Source organism: Semicossyphus pulcher, unplaced genomic scaffold (genome assembly GCF_022749685.1).
Source record: "Semicossyphus pulcher isolate SPU_LCO1_2020_fin unplaced genomic scaffold, fSemPul1.0.p SCAF_18, whole genome shotgun sequence".
In the NCBI taxonomy this organism is placed as follows: Eukaryota; Metazoa; Chordata; class Actinopteri; order Labriformes; family Labridae; genus Semicossyphus; species Semicossyphus pulcher.
The window spans coordinates 7,980,199-7,999,977 of record NW_027211691.1 but is presented as its reverse complement, the minus strand read 5'-3'; the positions used below and the strand labels follow the sequence as shown (position 1 = coordinate 7,999,977).

Sequence of the window (19,779 nt, the reverse complement as noted above, 5' to 3'; positions counted from 1 at the left end):
CTGTACACAAAAGAGACAAAATACAAAACATATCTCTGATATATCTGTCACATATTAATGTCATTTTTGTTCACTCTTTGTAAAATAAGTAATTCTTTATCTATTCAAATGATACAGTATTTTGTATAGTAAATAGTATTTTCTGGTGTAGCACCCTTTTCAAACAAACACAATATATACAGTGCAGGGAACTTAACACTGGTTCACAGCTATGACGATTATTTTGCTGTAGTTTGCTACAGTTTCAACGTTACTGTGCTACTCATGTTTTTCTTTTTTGTAATTATTTATATTCAAAACAAACGAAACTGCTTAAAAAAGGTTCTCCTGTTCCCAAAGCACTGGCACAGAATGGACATAACAATAGGTTTCCTTGGGAGTGACCACAAAAGTACACAGTGATTATTTGTCCAACACTTAAAAGGTTGTGATTTAGTGTGAATACGTAAAAAAAATCTCATGCTGAATAAAACCTTTTTCTCTGAAGTTATGACATATACAATGAGGGCTAATACTGACAGTTGTCACAGATATAGGGTTCTCTGATAATCCAACTACCTTGTATTATTAGCTACATCTTTAAGAAGTAATTTTGTAAGCTAGTCCTTAAAAACAGGAGTTATCGACGTTCCCTTGTAGAAAATGTTCCGAGCGTTATCAGGACTGTTGGCTCTCTCTGGAATCAAGATGATATTATTGCCTTTTCTCCGCAGGGTTGACTCACGACTGGAGGCGACTGAGTGGGTTTCTGAAGCCGATTCTCCACCCCCACCTCCTCCAACACCACCTCCAGATCCAGAACCACTACCATCCCCTGGAGTGACCCTTATGGTAGAGAAGCCCTGGGGGTGGAGCCTCTGCTCTGACTGGCTGGTGTTCTGGGTGTGAACAGTAACTATAGGTGGGTTGCTAACGGTGGCAGTAGTTGTCACAATGTGATTGGCACGCTTCCTGTCAATGGACCCTTCACGTATTGAGTCTGAGCTTTCTGAGTCTCTATTAAGATCATTGAGCTCAAAGGACTGCCTCAAACTACTACTTCCTCCTGATCCTCCTCCAATAGTTCCTGTACCTCCACTAGCCCCTGTGCCATGATCCAGGGACCGCCACCTCCATGATCCGGTTCCATCTGTGGATGGCGCTTGGATGACTGGCCTGTTGGTTTCAGGGTGGGCCTCTACTCTCACAATTGCTCCAGTACTCCCTGAAATACTGCCTGTGGTGCTACCAAGTGAGCTGGGCCCTGTGGTGCTGGTGGGGTCTTGATCAGTTAGCGTCCTGTAGCGAGATGATCCTTGGCAACTCCCAGTTGTGCTACAGCCAATGCTGCTCTCATCTAAGCTCTTGGAATGGGTCTGTAGTAGGCCCTGCTGCTTGGACATAGCAATCACTTGCATAATTCGTGGCTGGGTGTTCTGCCCATTATCGTTAGTCCTGCAGGCTGTAGTCTTCTCTGCTGCCCTTTGCCAGTTAGCCTGAATTGTGCTATTTAATGTTGACACCCCCTCACCTCCTCCTCCTTCCCCCATCCTTGGGGATGTAGTGTTGTAATTCTCATGAGCCTCCTCTGGTATGTGGACCAGCTGTGAAGACCCAGGTCTAGATTGCATGGCTATCCTGGCCCCTCCGGTGATGCCACTGCAGTTACTGGGCAAGGTGTTACAAGCACCTGTGGCCAATTTGGACATGTATGCATGTGCATCAAAGCCTCCATTCATACCCATAGCTGATGGCTCTGAGCTGGATCGGAGCTCCATACTGCCATGGTGGTGTGGATGCTGGGAAGAATGACCAGATGACGAGTCAATAGAGGAGGAGAAAGAGTCAGGGACTTGCAGAGAGCATTTGTGGTTGTGGTTCTTAGATTTCCATTGAGATAGAAGCTGCTTTGAGCGGCTAGAGTCCATGGAGGCATGGTGGAGGGTGGCAGCATGACGTCTTGCTGCCTCTTCATATGCTGCCATGGCCTGGGGGGTATGGACCCGAGGAAGGGTGTGGCTAAAGGTCACTAGGGCGTCTTTACTCTGAGGGCTGCGTGGGGAGATCACTTCAACATCTGCACTTGAGCGCTTCAGACTGTCTTCAGGCCTCTGCTGTTGAAGACCTCGGTGGAGGAGGCCCTCACTGTGGGTGGTAGGTATGCCGGGCTCCCCGGCCATGCTGGCTTTCATTTGCAGGTGATGGAGTACGGCCTCCTGGCTTATGTGGGGCAAGGAGCAGGGGGGGCGGTGTAGTGGTGGAGGGGGGCTAGTGCTGGCTTCCTCACTAGGCTGAAAATTTCCAACTGCATACAAACCCTGGCAACAGAGGAAACAGAACACAACATTATTTACAACACCTTACCTAAGGAATACTTTCATTTAGAAACATATTTTAAGCAGTGCCAGCACCATGGTTCTACAGGGGGAACTATCTGTCACTTGGTTGCTCCACCACTTATTTTTAGAATTCATGTTACATTTGATACAGTAACTTAAGATCTAGGGTGAATCCTTACGATTTAAGATCCCCTCATTTTAATGGAGTGCCAACAGCAATTCACAATTTAGTTTTAAAGTGAAATGTTTGGACATCTGTTGGATTGGATTAGCATGGATTACTATAACATTTGTTGCTGACAATTGATTCACTAACTCACTAAGTGTAAAACTGGGGTGGTCCATTGACCTTTCCCCTTGTGCTATGATATTGCTTCAATTAATACAATACTTTGGTTTCTGACTACATACTTGCTGCACTAATAACATCTTCTCAGATGGAATATGAATATGTATGTTAACATGCTAAGCTAATATGTTAACAACAACATGACTTCAGCATGCAAGCATTATCTTTATGAGAACTTTAGCATGGTGACGTTTGGCATTAATCTGAGAGGACTGTAGAAACTTCTGGCTTTAATCACTGCCTGTTTGACTACATATATGTGTTTTTGGTAAATCAACAAACTAGATACAGTTTTATGTTTATTTTTCTTTGTTTTTTTGTGTTAATATAGGCCAAAGGTTTCAAACTTTTTATCATCTGACTGCACCTCTTAAAGAATACATTGCTTAAATCCAGAGGAAACTGACAAAATAAGCTCTTATGTTTTAAATTAACTGCAAACAAGGGGTAAGTACACATTGGCCGGCTGTGACTTGTTATAGCTTTGAGTTAAATATGATTTGATGTTGTACCTTCAGTTGATCTGCAAGAGTAGGAAACCGTCTGCCTGATGGAATTTATTTACCAAACATAAAAACATGGTTTAATTTATCTATTTGGTTAGAGACTGCAAGTTTGTTTTGGTCCATTTTTAGGTAATTTTCTCAGCTCTGTTTAACTATAAATGAATGTAAAACATCATGTAAGTTTTTGGTTGAAAAATTCTTATGAGTCAAGTGGGACAGCAACACAGATTTAAGCTTTTATAAGGGAGGACCACTGCTCCAATCTCCATATAGGCCATCTGTACAGAGGAATCATTGAAAAGGCAGCTGTTGATGGGACTGGCCCTTACCAGGTAGACAGCAATAGCACCTCCAAGCAGGAAGCCCAGGTAGACATCAATGGCGTGGTTCTTATACTGGATAATTCGGGTCAGACCACAAATAATGGCACAGATAATAAAGGAGAAGACCAGCAGGGGCTTGAGCAGCTTTGATGAGTCTGTCAGTGTGCTGTTGAAATACATCTGTGGACACATGAAACATTTACAGATTTTTTCCCCATTTGTTTTTATTCCCTTGTTCGGCATCTGGCTGGATACAGAGCGAAAACAGTAATTATCTTCTCTGAAGTGACTGCTTTCTACATACTGTCATGACTATTGGCAGTGTCCCAATAAGTATGACTTGTAATCATCTATCATCTGCAACTTTCATTTGGGAAAGATGAATTTATCAGTCCTGGCAGTGGGCATCTCCAGATCTAAACAGGAAGTCAGTATTTATCAGCATTTGTAAGTGACAACCACATTGATTTTCTGTCTGTACTTTGAACAAAAAAACAACAACAACAAAAAAAGTTTTTAGTATTATTTAACATGTGATTGTAATTTTTTTACTGTATAAAAATAAAATAGATACTATAAACTAAAATGTATTAAGTACCAGGAGATGTTAGGGTTATTAATAATAATCAATATCACTATATAAAAGAACATTTGAATAATTAAGTAATGGGCAAGGATAGTACATTTTCCTTCAGGCACCTTCCCCATAAAAACTTCCATAGGCATAAGTACTGCTCCTTGCATGTGTAGTGCTCATCTTAATTTTACTGGGTCTTGTTCTGTTCACAATGCTTAAGCTTACTAGCTAATTAGTCAATACTAGATGTTAGAACCAATGTTAGAAATCACATGGGCCTCCCTGTCTTTTTCATTGTTCCTCAAAAGCTGAAATTATTTGGATGAGTGGGTCCTTCACAGTGAAGAAAAGTGTAGAGGAAAGGACCATGTGAAAACAGATAATCTCGGCTAATTCCATCATCCACCACTCAATGTTTCGAATTGTTAACTTCCACTGAATCATTAGGTGCTTCATGGGAGGGTGAGCAGAGTTCAGTGTTTGCGTGGGCTCAAACCATTACTCACGGAAACATAAACAGCGGCGAAGGATGCGAGGGTGGCGTGCTGCGACGGAAAGGATTTTCTGCAAGAGATGAAAGAACAAAAATAGACTCAGCCAGTGTTCACATCTGTATGTGTGAGTCAACAGAGGGTGGAGAGAGGGTTTAACCATTGCCAACATAACAAAAGCATAATGAGATACCTCAGAAACCACCACCGCACAGAGTCGCTTTTTATGGGTAGAATTACTGAAATACACTTGATGCATCTTTTCATGTTCTTCTACCTTCTTTTTACTTTAGAACCCAAAAGAAATTTGAACAAAGGCAGCGAGACTCCGATTAGGCAGAATTTTACATTGTAGTTATGTCTTATTCTGATGCCACAAGCCAAGTGCCAATGAAACATAAACAAACATACAAAGTGTAGATGTGTCATCCACGGTCATATACTGCAATGTAGCAGCAGAAGCTTGACTGTGTGCTACACGATGAAAGCGTACCTGTGGCCCACTTTTTCACTGGCTCAAATCCAATGACCTACTTCTGACAACTCTTGGTACTCACTCCTCCAACCAGCCCTCATCTTTACTCCTGACTCTGCATGTGTGGGAATGTGTGTGTGTTTTCATGCATGCAGTGTCTTTTTGTATGTGCCTGGTGTGTTTGCTACAGATGTGTATTTTCCTCCTTAAACCAGCATTTATAACATCTGTGGAGTTATAAAAATGTAATTTACAAATGTTAAATGATAGCACTACTTCCTAATGAACCAACTCACTTCTAGCTCTGAAATAATCAACACAAATATAATAGTTTACATTTTTATGCATTTGCTATTATTATGCATGTGTAGTTAGAAATGTATATTTGTTAAAAACATAGTTAGGGTTTGTAATTACAATTAAATTAATGCTGTAGCAGCATCAAGTTTGTGTTTGAATATTTAGTGGAACTGCAAACGTTACCTTAATAATCTCTGGCCTTTGAAAAGTAACAGTATTTTTGGGGTCAAAGAGCTGTTGCTCAAGAACTAAAGCATTCCAAAAAAGGAAGGTTATCTTCCTACGTTGAAAAGGTTCTCCGAAAAGTTCAGTCTATGAAAATGCACTGTTTTGTCTCACAAAAGGGAATGCTTAACCATGATGGTTTTTCTTAGTCCAGTGGTACCTCAGTTAAAATAGGTTAATAATACCCCTGGTAGACAACCACTGCAGCGAAACAGCTTTCCACGGTGCCTTGGAAACAAGACTGAAGCTAAAGCTGCCCAAGAGAGAGTGGAAGACAGTGTTTATGCCAGGAGCGGTGGGTTATATATAGACCCCCACTCTCTGCAATCAAATCTATGTGTGTCCCAAATGTTTGGGTCAAACCTAGCCTTATCCCCCTTGCCCACATCCCTATGCTGTCTACTGCCACACACACAAACACACACAGACATATAACTCACATGAAGGCATGATTCTCTTAAATCTCACAAAAACCAATCTCCATTAAGACGCCTGTAGATAATCAGACACTCTCAGGTTTAGAACAGAGAGGGCTGCAAACGGAGACTCAGTGGTGATGACCTAAGATGGGGTAAATTCAAAGGTCCATGTGTCTGTATTGAGTCTGTGTGAAAAGACCATATCAGAAATACCATATCAACATCAAAGTGACGAAGGAACATGTCACCTTTTGAAGAACTATGGCCTTTTTCTATTCTTGACATTCCCTTCCCGTTTCAAAAGCTGGCTGTGTCTTTTAAAACCTGATTCAGCCTTATAATCCCCTTCTTCTTTAAGGTTTATGATCCCTCACCGTACAAACGACAACAATTCTGAGGCTTTGTGAAAAATATTTATGACTTTGAGGTCATTGATTACATAATTTTAGGGAACTCATTCTACCTATTATCTACTTCAACACAAAGAAGAAAGCATGATAGGAATCTAGGTTTCTCTAAAATCCATGAATAATAACAGAAACCTGCCAGGGTTTGTCTTTGTAACGTCATTATTAGAATTATTAACACAGAACATCAAAGGCTATTCCTTGCTCTCTTCTCTTCTCACTTCTTCTCTCTCTGTGACCAAAATATCTAATATAAAAATAACAAACAAATACCCAATTAAACAAACACTCCTCAGAATCCTTCCAGAGACATCAGGCAAACTGTGGTTATTATATAAAATCTCCTAACTGTTACTCATATGGTATTAGGCATTAAAACCTGTAAGTGACTATTTCAGTCAATTTAGCTTCTTGTGGCCTGAGAGAAGAAGCCCTACTTTCACGAGAACATGATAGTGTAGATGCAACATGCCAATAATTACAACGGTCAACCAAATGCTGTTGAATTTTTCATAAATTGTGGATGATATACAGATTTATATTGCTGAATTATTAATCATTTTCTTTGCAAAGGGGCAAGCTCAGCAGAGATCACCTTCAATGCACAAGTAAAAAATGATGGATTTAAAGGAAATAGGCATGCGAATGGTGGGTAATGAATCATCAAAGACTAAATAATTCATTGTTTTTACATTAAAATAATTTAATTTAATACTATCATACACATATTCACACCTGTTCAAACAAGTCATGTTATTTTCATCACGTTCTCTTTGCTGTTTCTCTTCCCTACGCAAATACAGTTTTTATGTACCCAACAGCATCTTGTCACAAGTCTCGTTTAATATAAACTTAAACACCACCACTGCAGAGTGGTGTTTAAGTTTCTCAATAAAAATATTTCCAAAGTATCTCCTCACCTGCCCTGGTTGATGGCTGTGGGGTCGGCCCCTGAGCAGATATCCTCCATGACGTAGGGGTTCTGCTCACAGCTGACGTTGAGTATGGTGTAGTTGGGTTTACACACAGTGAGGAAGTAGGGTGTTGGGTAGCCTGTCATTAGTTGGAGGATGTCTGTGATGAGGGCTGTGGCACAAAGACCGAATGCATGAACACCTGAGGACAGGGGATATGATATATAGGTTAGAAAAGAGCTTAACTTACACTTACATAAATACTACTGATGTTGTTGTTGTATGTGCTGTACAGGGCCAATATACACAGGCTATGTACTTATTGGCTGTAACTGCTATAGTTTGCCTGCTAAACGAGACATGAGAAAAAGGTAATAGTTACTATGCGTTAAGGCCAGTTTACATAGAGTAGGAAAGAAAATCATGTACCAACAAAGCGGACAGCTCTGCGTATGAAGGAGTTGAAGTTGCAGCCAGCTGCGTTGATGTTAGCCTCGGCCCCAACACCACTCTTCCTCCGAGATAGACAGCAGAACAGGATGGCCTCGCCAATCATTATCTGTCAACACAATACACGACAACACACATCATCCTCATGTGTTTGCATGCAAAAATTGTTGACAAGGGCATGACTTTCAGTGGGGATCAAGGCAGATATTTCCCCTTACATTTCAACATCCATTCTTCAAACTTTACAGCTTCAGTTTCCTGGTTGCATCTTCTATGCAGGGTTAAGAGGCATGATTAGGGTGAGAGGCAGGCAACATCCTTGACTTTTGCCAGTCTAATCTTTTTTGTGATTATTTCTGCTATTATAAATGCGCTTTTATTGACCTGTGATTAACCAACCGTCTGAAGCAAGCCTATGTTTTACCCCATGCTTGAATACTGATGTAAACAGTAATGTCTGAGTCTCAGAATAGTGTAACCTGCTGGAAAAGGCTGTTTGATGTAGGCGATGTCCAAGAGCTCAACATGTCTGGCCCTTTAAGCTCTGATTTGAGCAAATAGTGCCAGACTAAAGATAGCCAAGACTGCATCTCCCTGTGTCTTACACTCATACACACAAATACACACTCCCACAGACATGACACATGGTATCACAGGAGGGATGACTGGCTACCTGTAGACTGCAACTATCTAGGACTACAGATATTTGCATAAAGAAAATAAAAATGGGGGAAATTGCCAATATAAATGTATACAGTGTTGAATAACGGAGAGGGAGGCGAACAATGGACAGAGAAAAGAAAAAGAAGGCAGAATCTGTGATGGACAGAAAGAGGGATTAGGAGTACTTAGAGGAAGGCCTCCAGGGGCCTGGATAATACTGAAATTGACACACTCTACTTATGCGTCTCACTAAACCAGGGTTTATCTATTAATGTATGCCATATTTTTCTCTTTCAAAGAAGAAAAAGCAGTTTTCCCCCCTTTTTTCTTTCTGGAATTAAGATTCTTCTTATTGTTTTATTTACAGACCCGGGATTACTTCTGAACATCTTTACATTGTGTAAAATATCTACACCACAATGGCACTCAATACCTCCACCAAAAGCAAAGGGATATCTCCTATAGCTTGCCTCATTGAAGAGAAAACAACCATGTACTGTGAATAAGTAAACACTAAACCCAATTCACAAAGATTTATTTGTGTTGGGCAAATTAAAGGGAGGCTCTGTCACTAATTCTCTTGGTGTCCACTGGGTGCGGATGATCAGTGTAGTCACTGGAAACAATATCTTCATTGTGGGTGATACCTAAGAACAAATTATCCGTTGTCCAACACTTGCCCTCAGCAACAACATTTTCCATGCACACTAATAAGTGATTCTACTCTGATTCATGCTAAACTTTGAGTCAAGCAGATGTCACATTAACCCTTAAGGCCTTCGCTGGTTATCTTGATTAGGGTTGTGCAATTTCAGATAAACATTTAGATAAACAGCAAAAACCAAACTGTCACCATAGTGTTATTAACAAGAACTGTAAACATCAAAATGTAATTGATTCCCAGATTAACTGATTCAATAGCGTGTTTCATGATTTAAGCATTTACATAGTTTATTTCTGTACTTTAACAAAATTGAATTGATTTCTAATGTTTTGCAGACTTATCGAGAGCCTCAAGGTTTTTTTAAGCCCATGTTCCCAGTTCCCTACTAGACATGGTGAGAATAAAAAACAAACAAATAGTTCTTTCTTCACATTTTTATGAAATGAATTTGATTCACAAATGCACACAAACTGTATACACATTGTAGGTTAAGTGTAACACACTGTGACCTTAGCAGGGCCAATTATGCTCAAGTGCCATGTTGGTTTTTCAAAGCTGAAGTGGTTTTCTTATATTCTCAGCTGCAAAAAAACCCCAAGCCTGTCCAAACTCATGCTGTGTTCGAAATGCCATACTATACTAGCAGTACGTACTGATTTGGCCAAAATATAGTATGTAGTATACAGTATGCAAACAAAAGCAAAGTACGCATAGGACCAGTCCACCTCATTCCAGCAGAAGGGGGCGCTGTAGCTAAAGAAACGGCGGTTTGATTTAGCTCAAAACCGGAAACTGCATTACACAGCATTAGATTTATAGCAGATAGTAGATGATATCCCCTGCAAAATTTCAGAGGCAAGGACTAATCTATTTTAAACCTGGTCTTGAGCAATGACCAAGTCTTATTCAGCTAAAAAAGTGACATTAATATTTGATATCAATCAGGCTAAATTATACATAAAGCTGGGTGTAATCTGTATAATAATGGTAGGCACAATCTTAAACAGATGAATAATATGGCAAAGGCATCCAAGGTAAAACTGATCAGCTTAAAACATGAAACTGATCAACCAGGTCAATATCATCATGAAAGAGAGTTAAGCTGGTATACTGGGTAAAAAAAGAAAGAAGAGAATGTATCAGCCAACCAGTCTCTAAGGCACAAACTGTAGGCTACGTTTTGGGGAAGGAGCTGACGGACACTATCAAACATGAGAGTTTTGTGATCAGAGACAGAATCTTTCAAGGTGAAATAGTTAACAACTAAACCCATTCTAAAAACTCATTTAAAGTTTTGCCTCATTTATGTGTGGGATGTGATACATGCTGTTTCAGTTTAAGAGATGCACAAATACTTAAAAATTCAGAAGCAAAGCAATAAGTGGGGTCTTTCTCATGAATATTAAAATCCCCAAGCATTAAAATGTTGTCATAGCTACAAACAACAGATAAAAAAAAAAAACCTGCAGATGAAAAGCTACTATTGGGTTTAGGGGTTGATAAATAGCAATACAGCAGACAGGGACTGACTGTCATAACTGACTTTGAACATCACCACTTCAAAGCTTAATGGATTCTCCTGAGATAAGGCTGTAGCTTAAGTGCTTTTTAGGGCCACAGCAAGGCTAGTTCCATGACCAGTGAGTTTGGTGGAGTCTACATGTTGCTCAGGGAACTAATGTTTTAGATTTTGAGACTGTGTAGAGACCTCGCTTACATGTCTGGTGGAGTAGGTATGATTGTGTCAGGGCTGCATGTGAGTTTACTTTTTTTAATTATGGATTTTCAATTTGAGAATCTTTGGCTACATCCAGGCCTTAAAATATAGAGCCAGATCAGCCTCAAAAAGAATAAATTCACAAGAAGGATTCACAAATATATTTTAAGATTTATATATATATGAGTCTCTTCAAAAACATATTTTTCAATGCACACAAAAATATTTGTCCTTCTATATAAATGTAAAAAAATCCACATATAAATAAATAATATTCACAAATGTATTTCTGATGCACACGCAAATATTTCTTGTTTTAAATATGTGTAATGAAAATGCACATACTGTATATATGTATTTAAAAGTATTTGCAATTTTTAACAAAAACATTTTTTAAAACAAGAAATGTGTGTCAGAAATACATTTGTGAATCTTATGTATATTTATGTGATTTTTTTTTACATTTAAATAGAATGTGTTTGTGTGCATTGAAAACTATGTTTTTGAAGAGAGTTAGTTATACATAAATCGTAAAATATATTTTTGAATCCCTCTGTGTGCATTTATACTTTTTGAGACTGATCTTGCTCCATACTAAAATTAATTGAAATCTTAAAATCGATTATTAAAGTTGTAATCTTGAATATTGCAATAAACGGTAATTGTGGGAGCACACTTATTTTTGAAGTTGTATCTGTAGTAATTGATCTTTTCTTCGTTTGTTCAGCCATAGTAGATTACTGTTTACTTGCAACACATAGAGAACAGAACAAAAGCCTCAAGTGTGTCTGTTTGTAACTCCGCCTACCCTCTCTGGCAGACCAACCACTGCTGGGTGACGGAAAACGCATCACTAACTGGGCCCCCCTTTTTCCGTGAAAGTTGCCATCGACACCTAGTCCATAATAATAGTATATACTGCAAATGCAAAGGCTTTCATCAGTGGGCCAAAGGCTCAATCACCATTCGGCGATAAATAGTGACTTAATTTACATTTATTTCAATGAAAATATTTGAGGTTATTACTTTAAAGATCATAACAAAAACAAGAAATGATTCCTCTCATTAGCCTGTATCAACTTTTGAGAGTAGATTTTCACATGCATGTTCTTTGTATCAGACCTTAGCGTGCAATGAGGGGCAAGACGTGCGGCATTATTCCGAACTAGATGCAGTTTTTCGAGATCTTTTTTTGCAGCTTCTTCTGCACCATACCATTGTACAACAGTCTTGATGTTATAAAACGAGACTCTTCAGGACTGCATGACTTGTCTGGTCGAGTGTGCTGTCAGAAAATTGGAACACCTCTTTATTACAGATATATTCAGCCCCAACTTTAAGGCAAAAGATTGTATACCTTGTCTGTTCCCATCCTTACCGTGATGGCTGGTCCGGCAAAGGCTAGGCTAAGAAGCATGAGCAGGGGGATGACTTCATGGTTGGGGTCGATGTAAGGTAGGCTCAGGCTGCGGTCATGGCAGTTGAAGCCAGACTTCACTGGCTTAAACAAATCTGTCCACTCCAGGAAGTAAAGGCTGACCACAGACGATACCAGGATTGGCAGCTATTGAAAGACATAACAGAAGACAGAAAGACAGAGATATAAGGGAGTTCAAAGTCATAAACAGCAGGAGGACCTTTAATAGATTGCCAATGAATATATAAATAGATAAACAGGCAGTGAATGTTTCAAATGTCCCCATAAACCTATGGTTCAATGACCATGTTAATTTGATTTGATAATGAGGACCAAAGCATGGAAACTGTTTGTATGACCAGAGTGGGGTGAGGATGTTGCTGAGGGTTATAGAAGAAGGCATGTTGAATGGAAAATGCGCACTGCTCAAAACTACTGTATGAATTCTCCAAAACATCTTGTTTCTGTTTATTATAGACAGCTTGAGATCTAATAATCGTAAAATCTATCAGAGCAGTCCAATCCCTAGAATAAAAATGTTGGGGTAATAAAGCTGGTGTTTATCTCTCAATTGACCAAATCAAACTGCTTCAGTGGTCTGTGGTTATGTAAATTTCTGCTTCAGACATGAATGGTACGCTGCAGTGATTTCACTGCTGACCTTTCACAGTGTCACTGTAATGTGTACTACAAGTTGGTGGCATTTTAGCAGTGGATGTCCAATCCTGTAAAGAGCACTGAGAGAGCAGAGCTGAAGAGCTGAGGAGTTTTCAGCAGAGACACTACCACAACTGTTGACCAGTTTCCACCAGCCATATATCTGCTTGTTTCAAAGCATTTTATAATTATTCTAACAGTAATAATAATCGTTATAATAGTTATCCATACATACATACATCCAAAGGGGCGCTGGAGATGATCCCACTAGTAATTAGTCTAGAGGTGGGGTACACCCTGGACAGGTCACCAGTCAATCAAAGGGCTGACATATACAGACACCATTCACCAACAATTCACGCTCACACTCAGACCTACAGACAACTTACAGTCACCAATAAACCGAACGACTATAACTTTGGACTGTGGGACTATGGGAGAAGCCATGCAGGCATGGGGAGGGCTTGCAAACTGTACACAGAAAGGCCCCTGCCACCAGAAGATTGGAAACAAGAATGTTCTAGCTGTGAGACGTCAATGCTAACCACTGCACTACAATAATCATAATCACACACATTTTAACTTTATTAGGACATGTCCATAGCAAACTAAATATACCGATAACACTTGCAATAAGAGAACAAAAACGAAACAGTTAAAACATTAGAATAAATTGTCTCTGTACATCTTTATCCTCAAATTGATCATACTAAGAACCATAAAATGGTCAAGATATTTAATCCCATCACACACTTTAAATGTAATACCAGATAAGAAGAATTCAAGGAATAGGCCTACTATTTTTTTCTTCCAATAATATTTTAATATGAATCTTGTACATACATAAGGTGATGCAGCAATGAATTCATGTAGTACAACAGTTTTAAAAACGAAAAGTTTTTAAAGTAATTGAAAAGAAGAGAATAATGAGGCCTGCCTGATCTCCAGTGACATGTTATTAAAGAGCAACAATGCCAGAGAGCAAAGGTCCAGGAGCATCTGGTAACCAATCTAGACCTACTATAACTATTGGATCTTTGGCTACATCCAGGCCTTAAAATTGTTAATTTAAATCTTAAAATCGATTACTAAACACACAGGAAACCAGTCTAATGAAAGTGAAATTAGGGTTAATGAAATCTTTAGTTACAAGATCACTAAGCACTTTGAAGATTGCAGACAATTTTCAGTCATAAATAAAATTCTTCACTATTTTGCTTATTTTTTTTCTAGAACATTGGCCAGGATTGGAAATTTGAAGATGGGATGGAAGCAGTTATGGGTAGAGGGGTCTATTGAGGTTATCTTTAAAGGATGTTGCACTACTGGAAACTAAAAATCAGCAGGCACTGTGCCAGTTGTGAGAGAAGAAGAAGAGAGAAGTCAAACTGCAATTCTTCAAGGATGCAGGTGGAAGGGATATGAACAGAACAGGATGTGGGCCTCATATTAGCTCTTTTTGCTAAATGATAGAGACCTGGTGCAATAAATTTTAAACACATTTGAACAGTCAATGGTGTACCCTGCCTCTCGCTCAGTGACAACTGGGATAGGCTACAGCCCCCCCTCAACCCTGAGCAGGATAAGCGGTATAGATAATGGATGGATGGATGGATGGCATATCCATGGGACTGTTGTGTGAGACAGGCAATGTGTCTGTTGTGTGAGACAGGCAACTTAAAAAGTGCAAAAACTACTACTTGTTCATAGGTTTGCATGGCTTCTGTTATTTTATGTGTTTATTAAGCATCAATTTATGTTTTCTTTTTGCAAGCAAGGAGTTCTTCAGCCCTCACATGCATCTGTACTGCAGAAACATAAAAGAAGTTTAATAACCTCCCATAAAAAAAACATCATATAATGAGGAGAGAGACGGACTGAAATGGCACCACTGAGTCAAGTAAACGAGTCCTACGACTCAATAAAAGGCTGGTAATAATACCGCATACCTCTTGGGGAAAACATGAGTGCCTGAAATTAGTCTAAGATATTTCTCATGGAGACTTAACAAGGAAGAGATCAAAACTCAAATGCCAATGACCCCAATTCAACCACCAACACTGCATTTCTGTTGTGTCAAAATTCCGTCACAAATGTGTTTTTTTATAGCCCCCAAGGCTCTGTGGTGTCCCATTAAAGGGTAACAGGAACAAGTGAGGTGCATGTGTAGGCAGAAAGCTGATTGTAATTGAAGGCAGTAAAGATTCCACACAGGACTGCATTCAGATGCGTCAGTGGGAGCTGAATGTGGCCCGCAGCATCACAGGCTTTATCGTGCAGCTTAATACCCTGATTCACTGGTACACAGTGGCAGGCTTGCTGCTCGCTCAGCTAATGCTAAGTAGAGCAGCGTGACGGAGGAGGGCCCCACTAGGAGCCCAATACATGGGGATCTCTTCAAGTCAGCACACTCCTGCTGGGAGCTGAGCCACTTATACACACATACAACCACACAGAGGGCCTCTGTTTGCAGACTTCCTTCCTTTTGTCTGTCTGATGTTTCTGCCAGGGGTTACTCACTAACACACTAGTTTTCTTGTTCTGCCACCGTGGCTCTCTATCCTTACCCCCTTCCTTCCTTACAAAGAGAATGGTTTAATGTAGTTTTTTACTAAGCACTTTATTCACCATCACTGGTAACCTCTAGGGCGTAATGACATTTGGAGAAATGAGGAGACATTAATAGGACAGGTTAAACAGGTTATTACGAAACAAAAGAAGGAGGTATGGGTCTTTTGATTTAAACCCCCTTTTCGCTCGCTAAACTATTCTTCCTCACTTTTTTCACTTAACTGAAACGTGTTTAATGTTTTACCTACAACTTGCACCTGAATGCCTTATGATAAAAGGGTAAATGGATTAAACTTACAGAGCATTTTTCTAGTCTTCGGACCGTTCAAAGCACATTTACAGTGCATGTCACATTCACACACATGTTCAGACACTGATGGCAGAAGCTGCTATGCAAAGTGCCAATCTGCCCATCAGGATCTAACTTATCTCATTCACACACCGATGGCTAAGCCTTCAGGAACAATTCAGGGTTCAGTGTCATGCCCAAGGACACTTCAACATGAAGACTTCAGGACCCGGGGATTAAACTGCCAACCTTCCAATTAGAAGATGACCTGCTCTGCCACTGAGCCACAGCCGCCCCACATTTGGTTATGTGTGATGTTATGACATCATATTTCCACAGAGTCAGAGAAAGTTTAAGTGTGAATTATGCTTATATTCAGTGATAAAATCCCAGCAGATCATGATGTGTTTATCCTACGGGGCTGCTGACAGTACAGAGTCAATCACACTGGAGCAGAGCAAGTTGTAACGTAACGTTATCACCATCTTTTTCAAAAGTGGTTCAGCCAACTTCACTGACAGTCATCATTGGAGCAGTGAGTATCAGCGCAGTAACAGACTGGAGTGTCACTGTCCTGCCCATTTCAGCATCCTTCAGTTTTTTATGTGGTGGGTCATTTTGAGACTTGGATTGTAGAGTTCACAGCCTGTCATGCTGTTGCTCCTACGCTGTTTGTGTACAACAAACAGCTTGTGTTGCTAGTAGGCAGTTATAATAAAAAAGAGATTGATATGTAGAAGCCTTCAGATCCAAATTTTCTTTACATTTGCAAAATCTCTCAGCCATGACGTCCCTTCTGTGCTGTCTAAGTAAACAGCTTTCTGACTAATTCAAGTTTCCTCCGTAGGCTCTAACGGTTGTCACGATACCAGAATTTAAAACTTCGTCAGGATACTAGTAAAAAGAAAAACAATACTGGATACCTCTTTTGATACCATGGCAACAAGAATAGAAGTCCTACCAATAAAAAATGAGGTAATTTTCATGTTTTTAATTTCCCACCCTCACACAGTGCTGGTAAGTCAAATACCAGCTCATTTGACATACTGTTAATAGTAATGAAAGGCTTAATGAGCAGGATTTTCCCCAAAAGTATTGTATAGAATCATATTAAAATATTTCCTCATCACTCATAATGCAGTAGAAGTGTGAGGTGGTGTCTGTATCCGCAGAGGATCATGCCCTTCCTCTGTATTTCTATGTTTCTTAATATTCTGCTATGTTTGGGACATTTCTGGGCATTAATTGCTGGGCAGTGGTCTGGAGCTCAGTCAACAGTCCGCAGGTCTGTAGCTTCAAAACAGCTGCTCTCTGTCTGTCTGCAACAGACATTATTGTAACTTTAGCATCTTTATGAGACGTGAAAGGGACATCACAAAATGTCTTAATTTTCTGTTCTGTGAATGGAAAAAGTCAGATGTGTCGTTGCTGTATAAGAGCTTCAGGTGTGACGCACACAGTGGGAGGGATGAAGCGCGACTTTGGCCTATAAAAACGAAATCCTGTACCTTCCTGCGGGGTTGTATGGAGGTGTAGGTGTGTTAGTTTGTTGTTTAGAGCATAACCCTTCATTTTACTTTTCTGTTTTCTGTTTCTGCTTTACTTACATTAACTGCGCTCACTCTCTTATTTTACTGTCTATGTTGCTTGACCACAGTGGCTCTCTCTCTTTTGCTCTTGGTAGTTCAGGTTGAAAATCTGACCGTAGATTTGTTGTTTTTTTAAAGTGTTTGTACCTTTCGGTACTACTGAACATAAAAATAATAAAATTAAACACGTAATATCGAAAAGTATCAAAAAGTATGGAAAATTTGGACAACCCTACTCGACAATACTACATGCCTCTCCATCCAGGATCTCCCTATAACTCGTGGCAGATTTCTGGCCATTTTTGCCATTTCTGCACAAATTGCACTGCAAATACATAGTGCAGGCTCCGGGTTGCTGTCTCGGTTTGTTTTAGATGGCAACAAGCAGAACATGTGACACTTGGCAGTCATGCAGGACTTTCTACACTGCTCCAGTAGTCACTGACCAGTAGGCCAGTGTGTTGTGTTGGCACTCTCTGACAAAAATATCTGTTAATGTGTGAATAATCTTTTACTGTATGTGGTCTGTCAAGCATTCAGCTTTGTCCCCAGCTTACATGAAAGTTCCCTGTAGAGTTTTTTGATTATAAATTACTGTTAACTGAAATATTTTGTGTATATCAAACATATGTTAACATAATTTATATTCATGTTTGCAAGCTTGCAATCTTCCTGTTTTTGTCTTTGTTTTTGTTTGTGCACAAAACTGTCAACTGGAATAATGTCAAACTTGTGGCAGCACAATGTGTCTTATCACCATTTCCACACGCTGCAATGGCCCAAACAATTTCCATTGGGAGTAACAGGCTGCAAATTAAGAAACCATGCAATTTCAAAAACTAATGCAAATGTCTAAAACATAATGCAACATTAGAAACTTGATGCAAATAGAAAAACCTTCTTCATAAAGGCGAAACAAATTCACAAAAATGTTGAAAACTCAAAAGCACAGAAACCCAGAAAACACATGCATAAGAAAAATGCTGCACATAATACAGATTCTGTTGGAGCGTGTCTGGAGTATCTCAGATAACAATGCCCCACTGTGCAAACACACACAACACAAAAACCTCACACAACTTTGGTTGAGAAACGTTTCTAACAGACAGATAGCTTTTCTAAGGTAAGAACTTCTAAGTGTAGCTACCATTAGCTACATCTCAGTTTGTTATGCAGCTAAGAATGTACTGAATGATTGTATTGCCCGATCTCAAGCTCTTGACACAGGGATGTTGGGCAAAAGATTGCAGAGGAGAAAACAAAGGCTCATGTGCTCACTTTTATTTTCACTTACAAATAAAGCGCTTTACAGATTCTGAATAATTTGTATGTTTGATTTTTAGTCTCATCAATAGATGTTTGTTGCCCTGTCTGACTGTTGCAGTGACACAACTGTATTTACAGATCTCAGCGACTGATGAGCACAACATTTACATTATTTTCAGTCATTGTTGGGTGAAAAAAATGTCAAAATATGGGTAAAATGTCTTTTACAAAGAGCCACAGGTCATGTTATCCAATTCCTTTTTTGTCTTCCAAATTAATTGACTAGCTCTATTTGCGTGTGTGTAATGAAAATAAAAAGGTGAGCCAATAACAAACACAACCTCATCTAATGCACCAAGGTTATGACAACTATTATTGTTTATATTAGACAACAACGTCATGAAAGGACCTGACAAAGCTGCCAAAGAAAGACTGAACAAGAATATTGGGAGCATGTCCAACTGGATGTCATTTTAAGACTGATGTCTCTGGGCCTCCCAACAAACAGCTGTGAGGAGGATTATTTTAATTTTGAGTAGTTAAGGGACGTTCTAAACCTGCAGAAAATATGTGCCACAGACTAGAAAGGAGGAGGGAAGTGAGATATAACAATCCACTGCAATTTTACCATTACTGTAGATATGATTATAAAATGAAGTGAGTAATGTATTGTATGTTAAATAGATGAAAAAAATGCATGACGCAACATGCATGCAGGAATTATCTTGGTGTGTGTTCTTTATTGAAACCAGCTCATGCAACCCCCCCCACTGAGCTCCACACTGCCTCCCTCCCCCTCTCTCAGGTCTGTTTCCTGGCTTACTGTCAGCCTCCCTCACCTCTCGTCCAGCATCTCAGCTTGTGGAAATGAGAAATATAGGTCAGTGGCATCAGCGCTCGCACTGCTCATGCTCTGCAGATGAAGCAGCTCTTGGAGGAATACTCTCCATACTTCAAAGTGGATTTCTGCAGGATATTTTATGTCACATCCTGTTATTTTGAAAGTGCAGCGTGGTTTGCTCAGGCCAATAGCAGCTAATCGTATTTGATATGCTTCAATCTCCCCACACATCCTTGTGAATTCTTTCATTTATTGGTGAGTAAATTAGGCTTTGGTGATAGTTACCGCTGTATCATCATCCACCCTCACATCAAGCTGAATGCATATGCAGTTCAGATCATAGTTACATTT

General features: G+C 39.6%; 1 protein-coding gene across 1 annotated transcript in view; it reads right to left on the bottom strand.

Annotated features, from left to right (window-relative positions):
• Positions 1-278: 278 nt before the first annotated feature.
• LOC138595955 (phospholipid phosphatase-related protein type 4) overlaps positions 279-19,779 on the bottom strand; it is a 32,437-nt gene continuing 12,936 nt past the window's right edge. The window contains exons 2-10 of the mRNA XM_069667499.1: positions 12,177-12,362; positions 7,734-7,863; positions 7,311-7,506; positions 4,580-4,637; positions 3,503-3,676; positions 1,253-2,297; positions 933-1,192; positions 803-866; positions 279-760 (exon numbers count right to left, since the gene is read on the bottom strand). Coding sequence (XP_069523600.1) covers positions 600-760; positions 803-866; positions 933-1,192; positions 1,253-2,297; positions 3,503-3,676; positions 4,580-4,637; positions 7,311-7,506; positions 7,734-7,863; positions 12,177-12,362 — 2,274 coding nt within the window. The 3' untranslated portion in view covers positions 279-599. The remainder of the gene's footprint in view (positions 761-802; positions 867-932; positions 1,193-1,252; positions 2,298-3,502; positions 3,677-4,579; positions 4,638-7,310; positions 7,507-7,733; positions 7,864-12,176; positions 12,363-19,779) is intronic.